Source organism: Peromyscus californicus, unplaced genomic scaffold, assembly GCF_007827085.1.
Source record: "Peromyscus californicus insignis strain IS unplaced genomic scaffold, ASM782708v3 Scaffold_19__1_contigs__length_69161282, whole genome shotgun sequence".
Taxonomy (NCBI): domain Eukaryota; kingdom Metazoa; phylum Chordata; class Mammalia; order Rodentia; family Cricetidae; genus Peromyscus; species Peromyscus californicus.
Genome location: NW_026294491.1, coordinates 51431682 through 51446769, shown reverse-complemented (window position 1 = coordinate 51446769; position 15088 = coordinate 51431682). Strand labels below are relative to the sequence as shown.

At 36.1% G+C, this 15088-nt stretch overlaps 1 protein-coding gene across 50 annotated transcripts in view; it reads right to left on the bottom strand.

The window, feature by feature from the left end:
• Rims1 (regulating synaptic membrane exocytosis 1) overlaps nucleotides 1–15088 on the bottom strand; it is a 494312-nt gene that overhangs the window by 148575 nt on the left and 330649 nt on the right. For 40 of the 50 annotated variants that reach the window (XM_052745291.1, XM_052745292.1, XM_052745293.1 and 37 more), the window contains 8 exons: nucleotides 13144–13256; nucleotides 10574–10704; nucleotides 9319–9490; nucleotides 9053–9206; nucleotides 8011–8082; nucleotides 2693–2849; nucleotides 1897–2022; nucleotides 115–177 (listed from right to left, as the gene is read on the bottom strand). In XM_052745291.1, the coding sequence (XP_052601251.1) occupies nucleotides 115–177; nucleotides 1897–2022; nucleotides 2693–2849; nucleotides 8011–8082; nucleotides 9053–9206; nucleotides 9319–9490; nucleotides 10574–10704; nucleotides 13144–13256 (988 nt within the window). The remainder of the gene's footprint in view (nucleotides 1–114; nucleotides 178–1896; nucleotides 2023–2692; nucleotides 2850–8010; nucleotides 8083–9052; nucleotides 9207–9318; nucleotides 9491–10573; nucleotides 10705–13143; nucleotides 13257–15088) is intronic. The other 10 variants (XM_052745305.1, XM_052745320.1, XM_052745321.1 and 7 more) reach the window with 1 other exon arrangement.

Here is a 15088-nt window from a genome sequence, read left to right as displayed (position 1 = left end):
TAGTTGGGGGTGGGATTCTATGTGTAGTAATCATACTACCAAGGGAGAGACGGAATAGCAGAATGGAAAGCGAGTCATCACACACAGTCACCGTTACCAAAGCCCTGTATTTACCTGGTCGTGTGTAGGCATTCTGCACTTCGTCCTCGTTTTGCTCTGGGCAGCATGAGAAGCTCACTGCACAGACAGGATGGGTGGTGGGTGAAACAGATAAATCATGAGGCATTAGATGACATGGGTTGTGCCAATGGTATGCCAATGAAAACATGAAAAGGGAAGAAACCAGATTGTCTGCACTAGCATATTTGCTTGAGAAGTTAAACAAAAAAATAAATAAACATGACAGCATTAAAAAATTCAAACAATAGAGTACACACATTATGGCTGAAGCCCTAACTGTTGCTGACTCCTTAGTGACTCAAAACAGTTTTATAAAACATAAAGAAGGTAAGAAGAACCATCATTCCTCGCAAAAGTATAGGAACACGTTTCCAAGTACAGTCATTTCAGTAACTAAAATGCCTAAGTTTGACCTTTCAGATATTAGTGGAAAATAAATGGTTTTATTTCTTTTTTAGCAACTTAACAACATGATCATTTCCTAGTCATTAGAAGCCACTGAGAATGCAGTATCATATTATGTTTTTCTTAACTAGGATTTATTTCTAAAATAAGTATTTTTTTCTACAGTCAAATTATGTTAATTATATTGATTGCCTTGGCCAGGCAGCCCCCTGCTTACTGTGACCTGACTACTATTCGCAGGGACCCAGGTGAATGTTGGCTATGCAGGACTCATTCACTCATTCAAGTGAGCAATATGAAATCCTGCTCCTTAGACCAGTTCTGTCCCCCAGTATCCAATATGATTCACACGTGAAGACCACAGCAGCACTTCCCATAGTAACTTAAGATGCTCAGCTTGGGCTTTGTGTCCTCGAGTCCATCACATCCATCATTCAACACCACTGTCCTTTCTCTACCTCTCCCTGAACTTTCCTCCACTTTGAAAAACCAGAAGAGATCATTCAACAAGGTGAGTCTTAATTCAAATTTAACTCAGATCCTGCACTACTTAGGCTAATCCAGTACATCCATGTGGTTACTTTGATGAGAATGTCTGTGGGCACGAAGAAAAACATGTTCGTTATATAGATTCCTATGAATAATTTCCACAAGATAACAGTTCATTAATAAATGAAGAATTAATAATGTACACATCCATATAATAATCTATCTCCATATTTTGTATTTCACAGACATTCATGAGAAGACACTTGATTTAAAAAAATGTGGTATATAACAAGACATTATTGAAGTTTTCAGAGTCTGCAGTAGAAACAACCTTTCAGATGACCATTATCAAAATCATTTTAATTATATAAACAATGTAATTTATCTTTCGAGACAGGGTTTCTCTGTGTAGTTTTGGTGCCTGTCCTGGATCTCGCTCTGTAGACCAGGCTGGCCTCAAACTCACAGAGATCCACCTGGCTCTGCCTCCCAAGTGCTGGGATTAAAGGTGAGCGCCACTATTGCCTGGCTAAAAATGTAATTTTTTTTATAATAGCAGTAAACAACATTCCAAAAATGTGACCCATAAAGAAAAATATTTTAAAATTGCTCATGTAGCCTTTCTTCTATTAGGTCAGAATCTAAGTCAATGAAGCTTCACAATTAGATAAGCATGACTGGAAAACAAGAAACTTGACTGAGTATCTTCCAGAGTTGCATGTGTGTAAGAATATCAAAACTGTTGGAGAGAAGCTCAGTTTTGAATGATGTAATTTAACTTTCACATACCATGTTGCAATATTTGCATATATTAAAACAGAACAAAGATTGCAGTATTGAGATTATACTTTATAGTACTGAGATTATACTTTAGGAAAGTACCTGTCTTGTTCTGATGAATACTGACTTTCCATATGTCTAGATCTGTGATCGACTGGACTTCGGGAGGCATCATGGTGTCTGGTTGGAGAACGTGACCTTCGTGTTGGATGAATTTCATCTAAGCTCCTAAAACGTTCCACAGAAATTCAGGTGACAAAGTTTATAGTTTTCCCAAACTATCAACAGACGAATAGGGAAGGATACAATAACTGGCTAACATATGACCCAGGATAAAGGTGTTGGCATCACACCCAAGCCAAGTTTACTCAATGAACTAAGAGAATATATTCTTATTTTTGCCTATGTTGCATTTTTCCAACACGGTTTTCTATCTATATTTAAAAAAAAAAAGAACCACGATTTTCATCTGTATTATTACAGCTTCAGAAGTATGTTCAGAGTCAGATGAAATAGAACACACACACACACACACACACACACACACACACACACACACACACACACGGTGTGAGTGAGAGAGTGAGAGAGAAAGAGAGAGAGAGATCTTTCAGCACTTAAAGTGCTTCAAAGAGATAATACTATATAAATGTATTCTCCTTTAAAACATATTCTCCTTTCAGAAAACTGCTGTTCAGTCTTTGCTTTTTTTGTCTCCCAGTGCTGAACTTTTTGAACCTTTGTGCAATAAGCAAGGATTCTGCTAACAAATGGCAAAACACCCCTAACTTGATTGGCTAAATCACCATTTCATTGCAAATGTTGACCTACAGTAAACTTCACTGTAACAGAAGAAAAGACAGTGCTATCAAGAACAGCAAGCCTGCTCCCAACCTACCTCTGTAATGGCACATTTGGTAAACGTGAGCGCGGCCTTCCCTGATCATCGCCGCGATGAGGAGACACTGAGCGGGAGCGGTGATGAGTCGTTCTTTGCTGCTCTGGCACTGCTAATGTTGTTGCTTTACTTTCTCTAGCACTAGATCTATAACCCACTGACAAGAGTATACAAAAGAAAACCTCGTTAGTACTTTTTATGGCAAAAATTAACACGGAAAGGATGAAATTATATCAAAGCAGCCACCAACCTTCTAATGTTAAAGGCCATGCAATCAGTATTATTAGTCTTTTCTCCCAAAGCTTTACATATACATACAGAAAGTGTAAGCTAAAACATGCAGAAGAACACGTGACAGCTAGACTCAAAGCTACCATGAAGCTACTAAACAGTAACATGACAGTCTTACGCCTCAGACATTAGGATGAGTTGGGGCACAATTTTAATTTTAAAAAGTGACTGAGTTAGTGACTTTTCAGCAACATAAATCAAGCAGCTAGAGAACTATCATTAATATACAAGTCAAAGATTAGAAATCTGGTGTTTCTTCAAGTTTAATAACTTTTAATTATTCTTTCTTTTGCGTGGTGTGGTGTATGTGTATCTGTGCCCACGTGTGTGTGTTTATGCAACTGCTCATGTATGAGTAGGTGTGTGCATGACCAGAGGTCATCATGAAGCATTTTCCTCTATTGTGTTTCACCTTATTGAGAAAAGGCATCTCACTGACCCTAGAGACCATCTATTCTCTTTGGCTAGCTGGCCAGTGAGCTCCAGTGATCCTCTGTCTCCACTTCCTTAGCATTATGTTCACAAGCACATGTCATCATAACTGTTTGGGCTTGTGCTGAAAACTTTACAGACTTAGTCTTCACTCCAACCCCTAAATTGTTCTAAAGGATAAACCACTTAGTCGTATTACAAATGTAGTCATTACAGAAGCATTCTAACCATTTTCATTGAAAATGAAAACATCCCACATTTGTTTTTATGAGTAAAGAAGGGTAGCTGACTTCTACTATTACAAATACTGTTTGTGACTTTTGCTATAAATACACATTTCAAAGGTACCTAATGTATGAGTGGAGCTCCTGATGACAGTGAAGCAGAGAATACCAGACTTCACTGTCATCAAATCTATCCATGATATCTAAAACTATCCTTCCCTTGCGTTCATGAATCATCTTTAAATGAACACAGTTAACCTCACTGCACAGAAACACCAATTATGATGGCCTTGGGACAAAATGTATGTGCCATTTCTGATTTGATTCAGATAAAAAAAATAATCTAAAATCCATAATATCAGCTCACAGTTCAAGAGTGGTGTGTTTTTATGTTTTTATGATGGTCATTAATTTTCACTAGTGCTAGGAAAATAGACAACAATGTGTGGTGAAAAGCCATGGTACTTTCCTTTACAACTACGTAAGAATTATATGAATCACGGAGACATTACTCAGCTAGAAAACAGAAATTCTTTGGTAGCTCTTACATACTTTAATAATTCATGTCATCATATAACACTTACAAAAGCAAGTTGATAATTAGCCAACAGCTAGGCTGCTCTGACTGTACCATCAGTGAGTAAATTTAAGGTGTGAGCAATTCAACAATCTTCAGACAAAAGAGCTCATTTCCTGGATCAGCCTGAAATGACTCGCTAGTAAAAATATTATGACCTTAGTAATGTAAGTTAAAAACGTATATTTTTTAGTCCCTTTTCAAACAATAGTAATTACATCATTATTCTGTGTTTGTTGTGGAGACAGACTGGTTGTTCAACTATATAAATTATAATATTAATAAATTAACATGCATTGAATAAATTTCATATATTAAAAATGAACAATTTTAACATTAATTAAACATAAGGTTTTAATTATTTAAGTTTTAAATGTCATCATTTAGGTAAAATTATGGGGCATCAATACTGAATTAAGAGTATAAAAATCTCAAGATTTCAACGATGGTCAAGGTATGTAAATTGGGTCTTTATAATTATTATGAAAACAAATAGTGATATTATGTTAAGAACACATAATTTTTCTTGAGTTACTTATATTATATATCTTAGACATTGAGCTTTTTGTCAAGAAAGGACTTTGGAAAAAACAAGTATTATCCTAAAGCTTTGTAGATGTTGAGTGTTCTTAGTAAATTTCTCTTAGGAGTCATAAGCGAGTTGTGAGTTATACAGAGAGTATACTGAAGGTAATGTACACAATTAGTGAATCAATCAGTCACTTCCATGTACTGTGTTTGTTGTAACAGTTAAATGTTTAAAATCTGACTTTATATTAAATTATTATATCTGTATATCCATTTATATTAACAATCACCTATATTAATGATTATTTAGTTTTATTTTAATTATAGTATAGTCATATAAATATAAAATATATACTTGTTTAATTTATATTTTTTGATTACTTGGTTTTACAGATTTTGTTTTGTTTTGTTTTGTTTTTGAGACAGGGTTTCTCTGTGTAGTTTTGGTGCCTGTCCTGGAACTCGCTCTGTAGACCAGGCTGGCCTTGAACTCACAGAGATCTGCCTGGCTCTGCCTCCCAAGTGTTGGGATTAAAGGCATGTGCCACCACCTCCCAGCTGGTTTTATAGATTTTAATCATTACTGACAGCACACAAATGGCCTTAAGTCATAAGTTGGAAGAGGCAGTTAACCTGTGTCTTAATTTTTTCATTTGTTCAGTTATAAATTAGAGATTTTATTCTCATTTCCTGAACTTACTGAGATGCTCCAAAAGTGGAGGATGCCATCCTTCAATCAGAGCATTTTGCATATGGGTTTCATTCTTCTTAAGCAGCTAAAACTACTTAGTTTAGATAACCATTGGATTCATTACTATAATGGCTATGACTGTGGTAGTTATTAAACATATGAAGGATGAGGAAGTACAAGCCTTGGTTGTTGTAGAACATTGTGAATGAAGCTTTCAAGCCTCCTCAGGCCCTCTGCAATCAGCCACCTCATTCTGTCTTCATAGAGGATGTTAGAAATGCAAGAGCAAATTCATAGTCACCCTCAGGTATCAGGAGCACACGGTGCTCATTAACTTAATCCCCTCACTTCAAAGTCACTTATCTTCATTTTATTAGTGCTTCATCTTTTCTCAACTTAAAACCATTATGTATGTTAACACATAACATATGTGTCTTTACTAAATTATATGTGTCCTATGTATCTTTTGATGGTTCCTGTATCTATATATCAGATCAAGGAAGTAGACATCTGGGATTTTTAAGAAACTGATGATTCTGTTCATTAGTTAATAAAGTGAGATCTGAAACAAACTATTGGTTATTGGTTATATAAATTCTTATCTCTCAGGTTGTGTTTATTTAATTTATAGTGCTAAATACTGTGAAATGCAATTTGAAGCAACAGTTTAAGCACTGGTGTTCAACAATAAAGATTGTATGTGCTATCAAACACTAGGACAACTATAAAACATCTGAATAGTGGATAAAGGTATATTTCTAATTCAGGGTTTTATAAAAGGTGTCCAAGCAAGAATCATGAGTAGTGAATCCATAGTCCATGCTGACTCCTCAGGAACTGATGTGCATGTTTTATCTCAGACCAAGAATGAGGAGCCAACCACTTGAATCAACGTTTTTAGTTGGCTATTCATTCATCCTCAACTGTCTCATTTAAGAAAAGAAAAAGGTGGCTACAACATAAGAAACACCCATAGTAGCAAATTCTATTTACATAAGTTGGTAATCACGTTAAGGCTGATCAATCCCAATAAATATTTGACTACTTTCTTACCAGTAATAATCTCATTCCTATCAATTTGAATATGACAATAGATTTAAATTTATAATCATTTTTAGTAATTCAATTTCATTCAATTTTTCAATTTTATATTCTGATTCTTTTAAGAAGGTGGATAATTACTATGTTCTTTTAAAAAGAACCACAAACCACAAACAGAAAATGCTACCCATTATTATACAAAACTATCATTCATAATGTAATCCAGTCCATAGCACTGTTTAATTTAACAATATTTGCTGTTTTTTGGTTTTTTTTTTGTTTTTTTTGTTTTTTTTTTGTTTTTTGTTTTTGGTTTTTCGAGACAGGGTATCTCTGTGTAGCTTTGCGCCTTTCCTGGAACTCACTTGGTAGCCCAGGCTGGCCTCGAACTCACAGAGATTCGCCTGGCTCTGCCTCCCGAGTGCTGGGATTAAAGGCGTGCGCCACCACCGCCCGGCCTTGCTGTATTTTTTACACATAAGTCCCTTCTTTGAATGACAGATAACAAATATGTGATTTTAGAAAATTCAGATGTGTATCTTATCCTGAATCAAGTTCTATGCAACTTTCCAAAAAAAAAAAAAAAAAATCATGAACTCTCTCACTAGTGCTGATTCTATCAATTTTACTAAAACTGCCCCCCTCAAGCTAAGTGCGTCCCCAATGCAGACCTCACATAAAAGAAGGGCACACATGCCAATATTGTTGTAATCAACTACCTTTAATTAGTCACACTCATATACTCTGTAATGTCTCTTTTCATTCTCGGTGGAACATTTATTTCCCCTTTACTAGTTAAACAAGGGGAATCAAACAGGACTCACACAAAGAAAGTGTGAGTGTTCCTTCATTTTAAGTAATTTTCTGACAACTCAGATAGAAAAATGTAAACCTAAACTTTCACATGTCACAAAAATTTTGCCAACTTACACAAAGACAAGAAGACATACACTTCAAAGGAAGATTGACTCTTTCTAGAGCATTGTCTTACTTCAAAACATATACACACATAGGTGTAAGTAGTGAACACACCACAGAAGCATTAAAAGCTACAGCCATGCCACATGCAATTTTAAACCCTGCCATGCACCTTTCTCAGTATATTCCATGGAAAGCTATGGTATTTTTGAGAAATGAGGGGAAGGAAAATCATAGAAATACAATATAAAACACAGGAGAATGGAATTGGATGTAATAAAATTAGCAATATCCTTTCAAAATGAAATCCACATTTCTACTGATGCTCAGAGCATCATGAAATGGTGTTTTTTTGTTTGTTTTTTGTTTTTGTTTCACCTACTTAGGCATACTTCTAAGGGAGAACCTGACAATATCAAGTAAATAGAATGTGAATTCAGAGATGTTAGTCCATTTTAAACATTGTTAAGAATTTGAAACACAAGTCACCATGGAATAACATAATACTGATGTTTCTGCACTGTAGACCTCCAGCTCAGTGTCCGGAAGGAGCCGGGCAGCGGGCAGCGGAATGAAGCACAGACAGTGAAGTGGAGCCATGCTCTTCGCCACCCACCTGGAGGCACTACTCCAATACCATCATCAACCTCATAATCTGAGATGTCACTATCACTGATTCGCTGAGATCCTGCACAACAGTAAGGCAAACAGATACCTCTGTGTCTGCTTGGTTTACAACAGGCAAAGGACATAGTTGAATAAAATAACTCAAAGTAAACACTGGTCTGGTTTTTCGCGAAACGTGTTTGTTTAAAAAATATAGTATTTTTCAGAATTTCCTCCATACAAAATTACACTGAAGGGCTCTTACAGAATAAAATTTGACTTGCATCCTTCTTCATTTTAAATGCTGAACAGAAAATGTATAGTGAAGTACATACAATTTGCCTATAGGGTAAGGCTGAGGGGACAGGCTCAAAGACCTACCTTGGCTGCCATCTGGCACGCCTCAGGATGTTTGAAAAGCATCGAGCCCATTGTTAAAATATGTGTTCATTAGCCATGATACTGATGAATATTAATTTTGAGGAAATTATCGATCAGAGAAATACTGGCATACTATATTCAATGAAAAAGCAAAAATTTGAATCCAGATTGCCAAAGCAATGCTTCCAAGTTTCCAATCTGTTGGAGCACTTATTTACTTGATAACTCAAAAATGATTACAAAGACAATGAATTTTCCAAATTACCACATGAATAGTAATAAACTTGCAATGCCATGGCTTAAAATATATCTTTACCAATAAGACTGAAATACCCTAAAGTGATAGTTATTATGATATTATATATAGCAACCCATTACTAAAGAGAGAAATCATTTCATCAGTTAGCCCCTCAATGATCAAACACTGTACAAGGGAAGTCTCTGGGAGATTTTTTTTTTAGCTTTATCTCTTAATCTTCTATACCACATATATTATTTTATTGTGATATGTAGAAAATAGTATAGCTAAATCTCTTTTACAGAGATGAATATTTTTTTCACCTAGTCTGCTTTACAATAAAACTCTTGAAAATATATCTTTTTGGGTATCAATCGGTGGGCAGAGGCGGGAACATAACTACTGTCGGCTAACCAAAATGACTTTAACCTACTTTGTAGTTTTTTGCTGGAGCTCTCTCCATGAATATGCCGCCTTGGCATGAACGGGGACGGCTGAGGCAGAGGTAGTGAAGATTCATCATGTGTCTGGAGTTTATACCAATGGGGCTCATCATCTAAAAGCGCCGTTTCCAATTCTATGAGGATCTGAAAAGGCAGTTAGTCCTCAAATGAAACACAACATGAAAGTACCCATGGCCAACAGGTATGTCAAAAGCCACAATAAGCATCTAACGTGACTCTCCAGGAAATACATCACCTCTCCAAGAAATTCACTCTCTTCCTCTTGGACTCTTGGCTGATCCCACACGGTAATTTCTAACATTCGCTCTCGGAAATCCCTCCGATGCACATGGGAGTAGACAAAGGTTTGGTTCCATTTTGGTTCTAGAATTTTCTTCACTGTCTTCGTCCTTCTTTTACTTTTGTCACTGAAAAATAAAGATGTTTCCTAAATGAGCAAGTGGAACCGTGTGCTGCAGTCACGCGTAATTTCAATCAGTATCTTCACTGTTTTCCCCTTCCTTCTCCCTTGTTAAGCTTATTCTTTGATAACTTTATACACACCTATATGGAATTCTGTTTACTATCTGCCTTCACCCATTGATCTCATCCCACTCCCTATAAATCCTCCCAATCAACTCCCTATAGGTTCTTTTCTGAGATTCATGACTCATTATTTTATAACTCACTGAGTTTAACCCAAGCTGCCCATATTCACACTGACTTGGGTTCCCTGAGATCAGAAAACTGACAGGGACACCTCCTCAACCTAATAATCTTTTTGTAGCAAATACTTCATCCATAAGGAGTAGAGTCCCCGAGCCCCTCCCTAATCCCTGATTGTTGTAGGCTCCTACTCTCCTCCCTCTCCCTCTCCCCCTCCCCCTCCCCTTCCCCCCCCCCCTGTTTGAGTTCATGTTTGCAAATGTTCTGTCTTTCCCAGACGTTGGAGTTCCATAGCACATCTATCACTGATATATTTTACATATTCTTGCCATTACCTTCTTTACAATGTTCTATGAGCTTTAGAGGGGATGGTATGAATGTTCAGTTATAGCTGAACAACTGAGCTGTCACTTACTATCACTGCCTTGAGATGAGGTTCAAACCCAGCGCCTCATCAAGTTAGGGGAACGGTCTGCTATTGAACTGTACTTCCAGTCCATCTTTTTTCCTGTTTTGTTTAATAACATCAAAATCTAAAGAGAACTCATAGGGTATAATACTATTATTACTTAATAGTACTAATTTCAATTATAAATGTAAACAATGAATCTGACTGTAGGTACATATAAAGGTACATTCTTAATGAAGTGTCTCTACTAATGTGCATATTTAAAAGTACCTCATTATTATCAAGTAAAAGGTCTGAGACATTATCTTCATGGATAAAGCAGTTTAGTCCACTAGAGAGAATTACTTATTATATTTGGAAAATATGTCCCAGAAAGGAAATTCTATCCCTCTAATTAATACTGAGTTTAGTAAACTTTTCAAAAATCATTCACTACCTTCTATCTGGAAGAAAATACATTTTTACATAGGGATTCCTGGGACGCCCATCTACTCTAGGGGGTAGATCAGTTGCTTGTAGAACATTCACAATCAGCTGATGTCCCACTTTATCATACCACAGCTTCACCTAGGAGAAATGCAGAAAGGAACTGTTTATCAAAAGCAGGAGATTAAATAATTTTGCATAAAGCATCAGAACTCTATTTAAAGGATGATGTTTTGACTTGAAGTATAACGGGATTCCAGTGATTTGAAATACAGCCGTGAAGAAGTTACTTTTTCCCTTTAGTAAACATTTTATGTACAACTCACAACAGGCAAAACCATTACATCTTTAGGTATTAAATGCAACTGTTATGGAATATTACTTTAATTAGGCAAAGATATGTTACATTTTTTTATGCTGTGGAATATCACTTTAAGTGTGTAAAAGTGTGTTACATTTGGTTATGCTGAATTTGCTTAATTATGTTAAGATGTGTTGTATTTGTTTCAGCTTGCCTGCCTAAGGCACCTGATTGATCTCATAGAGAGCTGAATGGCCAATAGCTAGGCAGAAAAAGGATAGGCAAGGCTGGCAGGCAGAGAGAATAAATAGAAGGATAAATCTGGGAAAGAGAAGAATGAGATGAAAGGAACATGCCCAGGACAATAAACCAGGCAGCCAGTCATGAGAAGCAGTGAAAATAAGATATACAGAAGGAAAGAAAGGTAAAAAGCCCTGAGGCAAATGTAAATAAAGAAAACAGGTTAATTTAAGTTAAAAGAGCTAGCCAGAAATGAGCCTAAGCTCTGTGTCATGATTTGAGAGCTGGTTGATGGCTCAAAAGAAAAAGCCTATACATACAACTAATACAACTATTATTATTACTTTTTATTATTATTGTTGTTGTTGTTGTTTGGTTTTTTGAGACAGGGTTTCTCTGTGTAGCTTTGGAGCTTAATTCTGGGAATATTGAAGTATTCATAATGTTTTTTGATATCAAACACAATAGGTCATCATCAATAGGTCATCAATGACTTTATTTTAGGGTTGTTTGAAGTCCTTTCTAAAGAGCAAGTCCAGGGATATGGAAAGATTTAGAAGGAAAAAAGGGAAAGCAGAAATGATGTAATCATAATCTCAAAAACATAATAAAAAATTTTCAAAGAAAGTGCTTTCTAGTACTATGGGTGGCTGAAATAAGAATTGATTAAGAAAGAAGGGAAGAGGTCAGGGAACATATTCACCACAGGCCCACTCTGCACCAGGCAAAGTTTGTTGCTTCCTAACATTTTTCTCTGTCGTATAAGCTAGCTATTATGAAAGAAAGGAAAAAGAAAGGGAAGGCTTAACACATAAGTGACACTCCAAATAATACGAAGGCTGGGTGACACTTCTAATGATGAATTCCTCATGCTAGAGCCAAATGGTGAAACACAAGGTGACCTCAAATTAGATTAAAACACAGAGTCCTTTCTGGTGGCAAGAATATGTCACTAAACTCACAGTGTTAACTTCAATTCTGTCTTTGAATCTAGAAGTTAATTTCAATTTTCTGTTTAAGTAATTACATTTAAATACAAATGCCTACTGGGTATGTGAGATAGTGTATTCAGAAGTCATAATAACAAAACAAGCTAAATTAAATGGGACTGTTTCATCACTACAAGGAACAGGAAAAGGATTTGGAGATGTATGAATTCAACCTTCTTTTTTGTTTTGTTTTTTTTTATACAACCAATCTAGGCTTTAACCCCCTTTAATGGTGTAGGTGAAGAGCCAGAGATAACCACAATGAAAAAAAATGCCCAAGCAGCTAAACAAAACAGGTTATGCTTTTTCTTATATTATAAGGAGGACTTGGAAATAACAGTGAGTATAAATTTATTTTCTTTGACTTATCAATCAAAGAAAAGCATCAAGATTGACCACAGAAAGCCACACAGCACTAAAGACTGAAAACACAACTCTTCATGGAAAAATCTGAAGCAAAATTTCATCTTCGTTATTAATTCAAACATCTCACTTTCTATTTTTAATCTATGAGCTATCCATAACAGTTGGCCAGTTTATTTCTCCAGGGTTCCCCAGGTTAGAGAGCAAATCCACAGGAAGTATGCAGGCCACTGTGTTTGGACATCATCTCTGCTGCCTTTCCACAAACAATTGTCCTAAGAAGACAATGGGGATTTTAAAATTTTAAGCTTTTTTTTTAGCTCCAGGCTCCATAAAAGTGGATAAGAAAATTGAATGTGGCTTTCTATGAATGTGTGTGAATACTGACTTACTCTGGAACATCGACATAACTTACCAAAAGTATGAATATTTTTCCAAAGGCTACCATTCACCAGCTAATGTTTAAGAGTACTTAGCACATTGTAAACGTTCAGTAAATATTTCTATGTCAATATGTGTGACTAGAGGGACAAGCTGAAGAAATACATAAAACAATGGTGAAGTAGGGTGATAGTTCCAAATGGCTATGTATTCGCTGGAGGCTCAGGAAAGCCAGATGGTTTTTAATGACACATTCAAAGAACAAACCCTAACGCCAGTCATTCACTGCATATACAAACTACATACAGAGAGTTGCCCTGGCAGGACTTGGGGGGCGTCTTTCAGGGCTCCAGGGCTGGTTGGAGAAATAACAGAAATGGAAGGCCTTTCCATCTTCTGAGATTCAAAGGAACTTGAGCCTAAAATGAGAATAAAAAGAATGAACACATGTTAGAGTAAGAAAAACATGTCTAAACCAAAAGGTAAATGGACCTGTAATTTGTATAAAGGCATAGCTAACACGATTCGATATAGAATTTACTTTCCATGGGATAGCTCTAGCAAGTTCTTTATGTCTTCTTTGGTTAATTATCTGTTGTAGATGATATAAGATGATACTGCATTCGTTTGTTTCAACATGAAGGATCTTATCCACATTTTGAATTGTTCTGTATCTGCTGTCGTAAGTCACATCAATGAACAAGCTTTCTGAGGCAGTTACAAGGAAGAGGCTGCCTGTTGTGTTAGTTATGGTCACCAGTGAACATTTGCTGACATTCACACGAATGGATATAGGACACAATTTATGAGCCACACTTAAGTTTAGATTTCATCATGTTTTTAAAAAACAAATTATCTCTCTTAAATTTTATGTTACAAATAAATCTCTTAAACTTCTGAGAATAGTATTTCTCACTAATGTACTGCTCTGCTTTCATGTAATGCTGTTGCTCTGTACCCAAGCACATGCAGAAAAACAGGATGCTATGAAAAGCAATCACCCTGCTAAGTTCTTGAACACATATGCACTCAAAATTCAGTGTGGAATTACACTGAGGTATGCTACCCACACAGTTCTTTTCTATAGTCTGTGAACAGAAACTGTGTCTACAAAGATTGATTAAAACTGCAATGATGCATAGGGGTTGGAATGTTATAGGTCCAAAGGTTAGTTACCTTATCTTGTACTATCCTTAGCACCTAGAACCCAATATCCTTGCCCAGCTCCATGATAGAAGTAACATCCTGTAACTAACATATAAAAACCTTTGGAATCTAACTTCACCAACCCCAAAGCTAAGAACGTCATCAGACAGCATCTTAAGCCTATAGAAAAGCTTCCCTCATTTCGCTGTAACCATCTCTCTAATGTACCCCTCCACGTATTTTAAACTTTCCTCAATTTATGGCTTTCTTTGTTCTGTAAATCTATACAACTACAGGAAACGGCTTCCATTCTGGAGCACGGAATATGGAATGATCTAAGTTTGTGTTCCCAGGCTATGTTCACTCAAAATGGCTCCAGAGTAAACTATCTCCTATTCCCTCCAAGAAGAGAGCTGGGTCTTCTGTGTCAAGGACTCCAAAATGAGATTTAAATGAGGCCACAGGCATCATTTTGTGCCCTAAAAAGGAGACTTTTAACTACATTAAATATAGTTATAAAAAAAAATTTCTCTTTAATCAGATGTCTTTAGCCTAATCACACTAACCATTTTAGGTCTTAAAATATGTTTCTCATAATAATGCCATCTTATAAAAATGAGTTAATTTTTTATTTTATCTAGACTACTAATATTTATGGAATTTTCTCCACGCATCTCAGTATTGGTCATCAAAAGCCCCAAACCAAATCCGGGCCCAGCTCCAGCTGAGAACATGATGAACATGAGAACATGATGGAATAGGTTTTGTGTGGTAACTTGGCCAGAGGTTCCTTCTTCAGTATGATCATGTTTTATTTCCCTTCTCATCACTAGTTTTCCTTATATCCATTTAAGTTTATCATCATATAAGATGAATTCTGTAATAATACCTAGAGAATCAAGCCCCAGTTTTGATTGAATTCCAATAATTTCCAGATTATCAACAATATTTCATTATCTAACAGTATCATTACACACAATATGATCTTATCCCATTCTGAGTGACTTTACTTATTATGCAGATAATTCTTTGACCACTGTACACTAAAAGCTCTGTCCCACACTCCATCACTGAACTCTATTATACCCATGGACTTCTAATATCA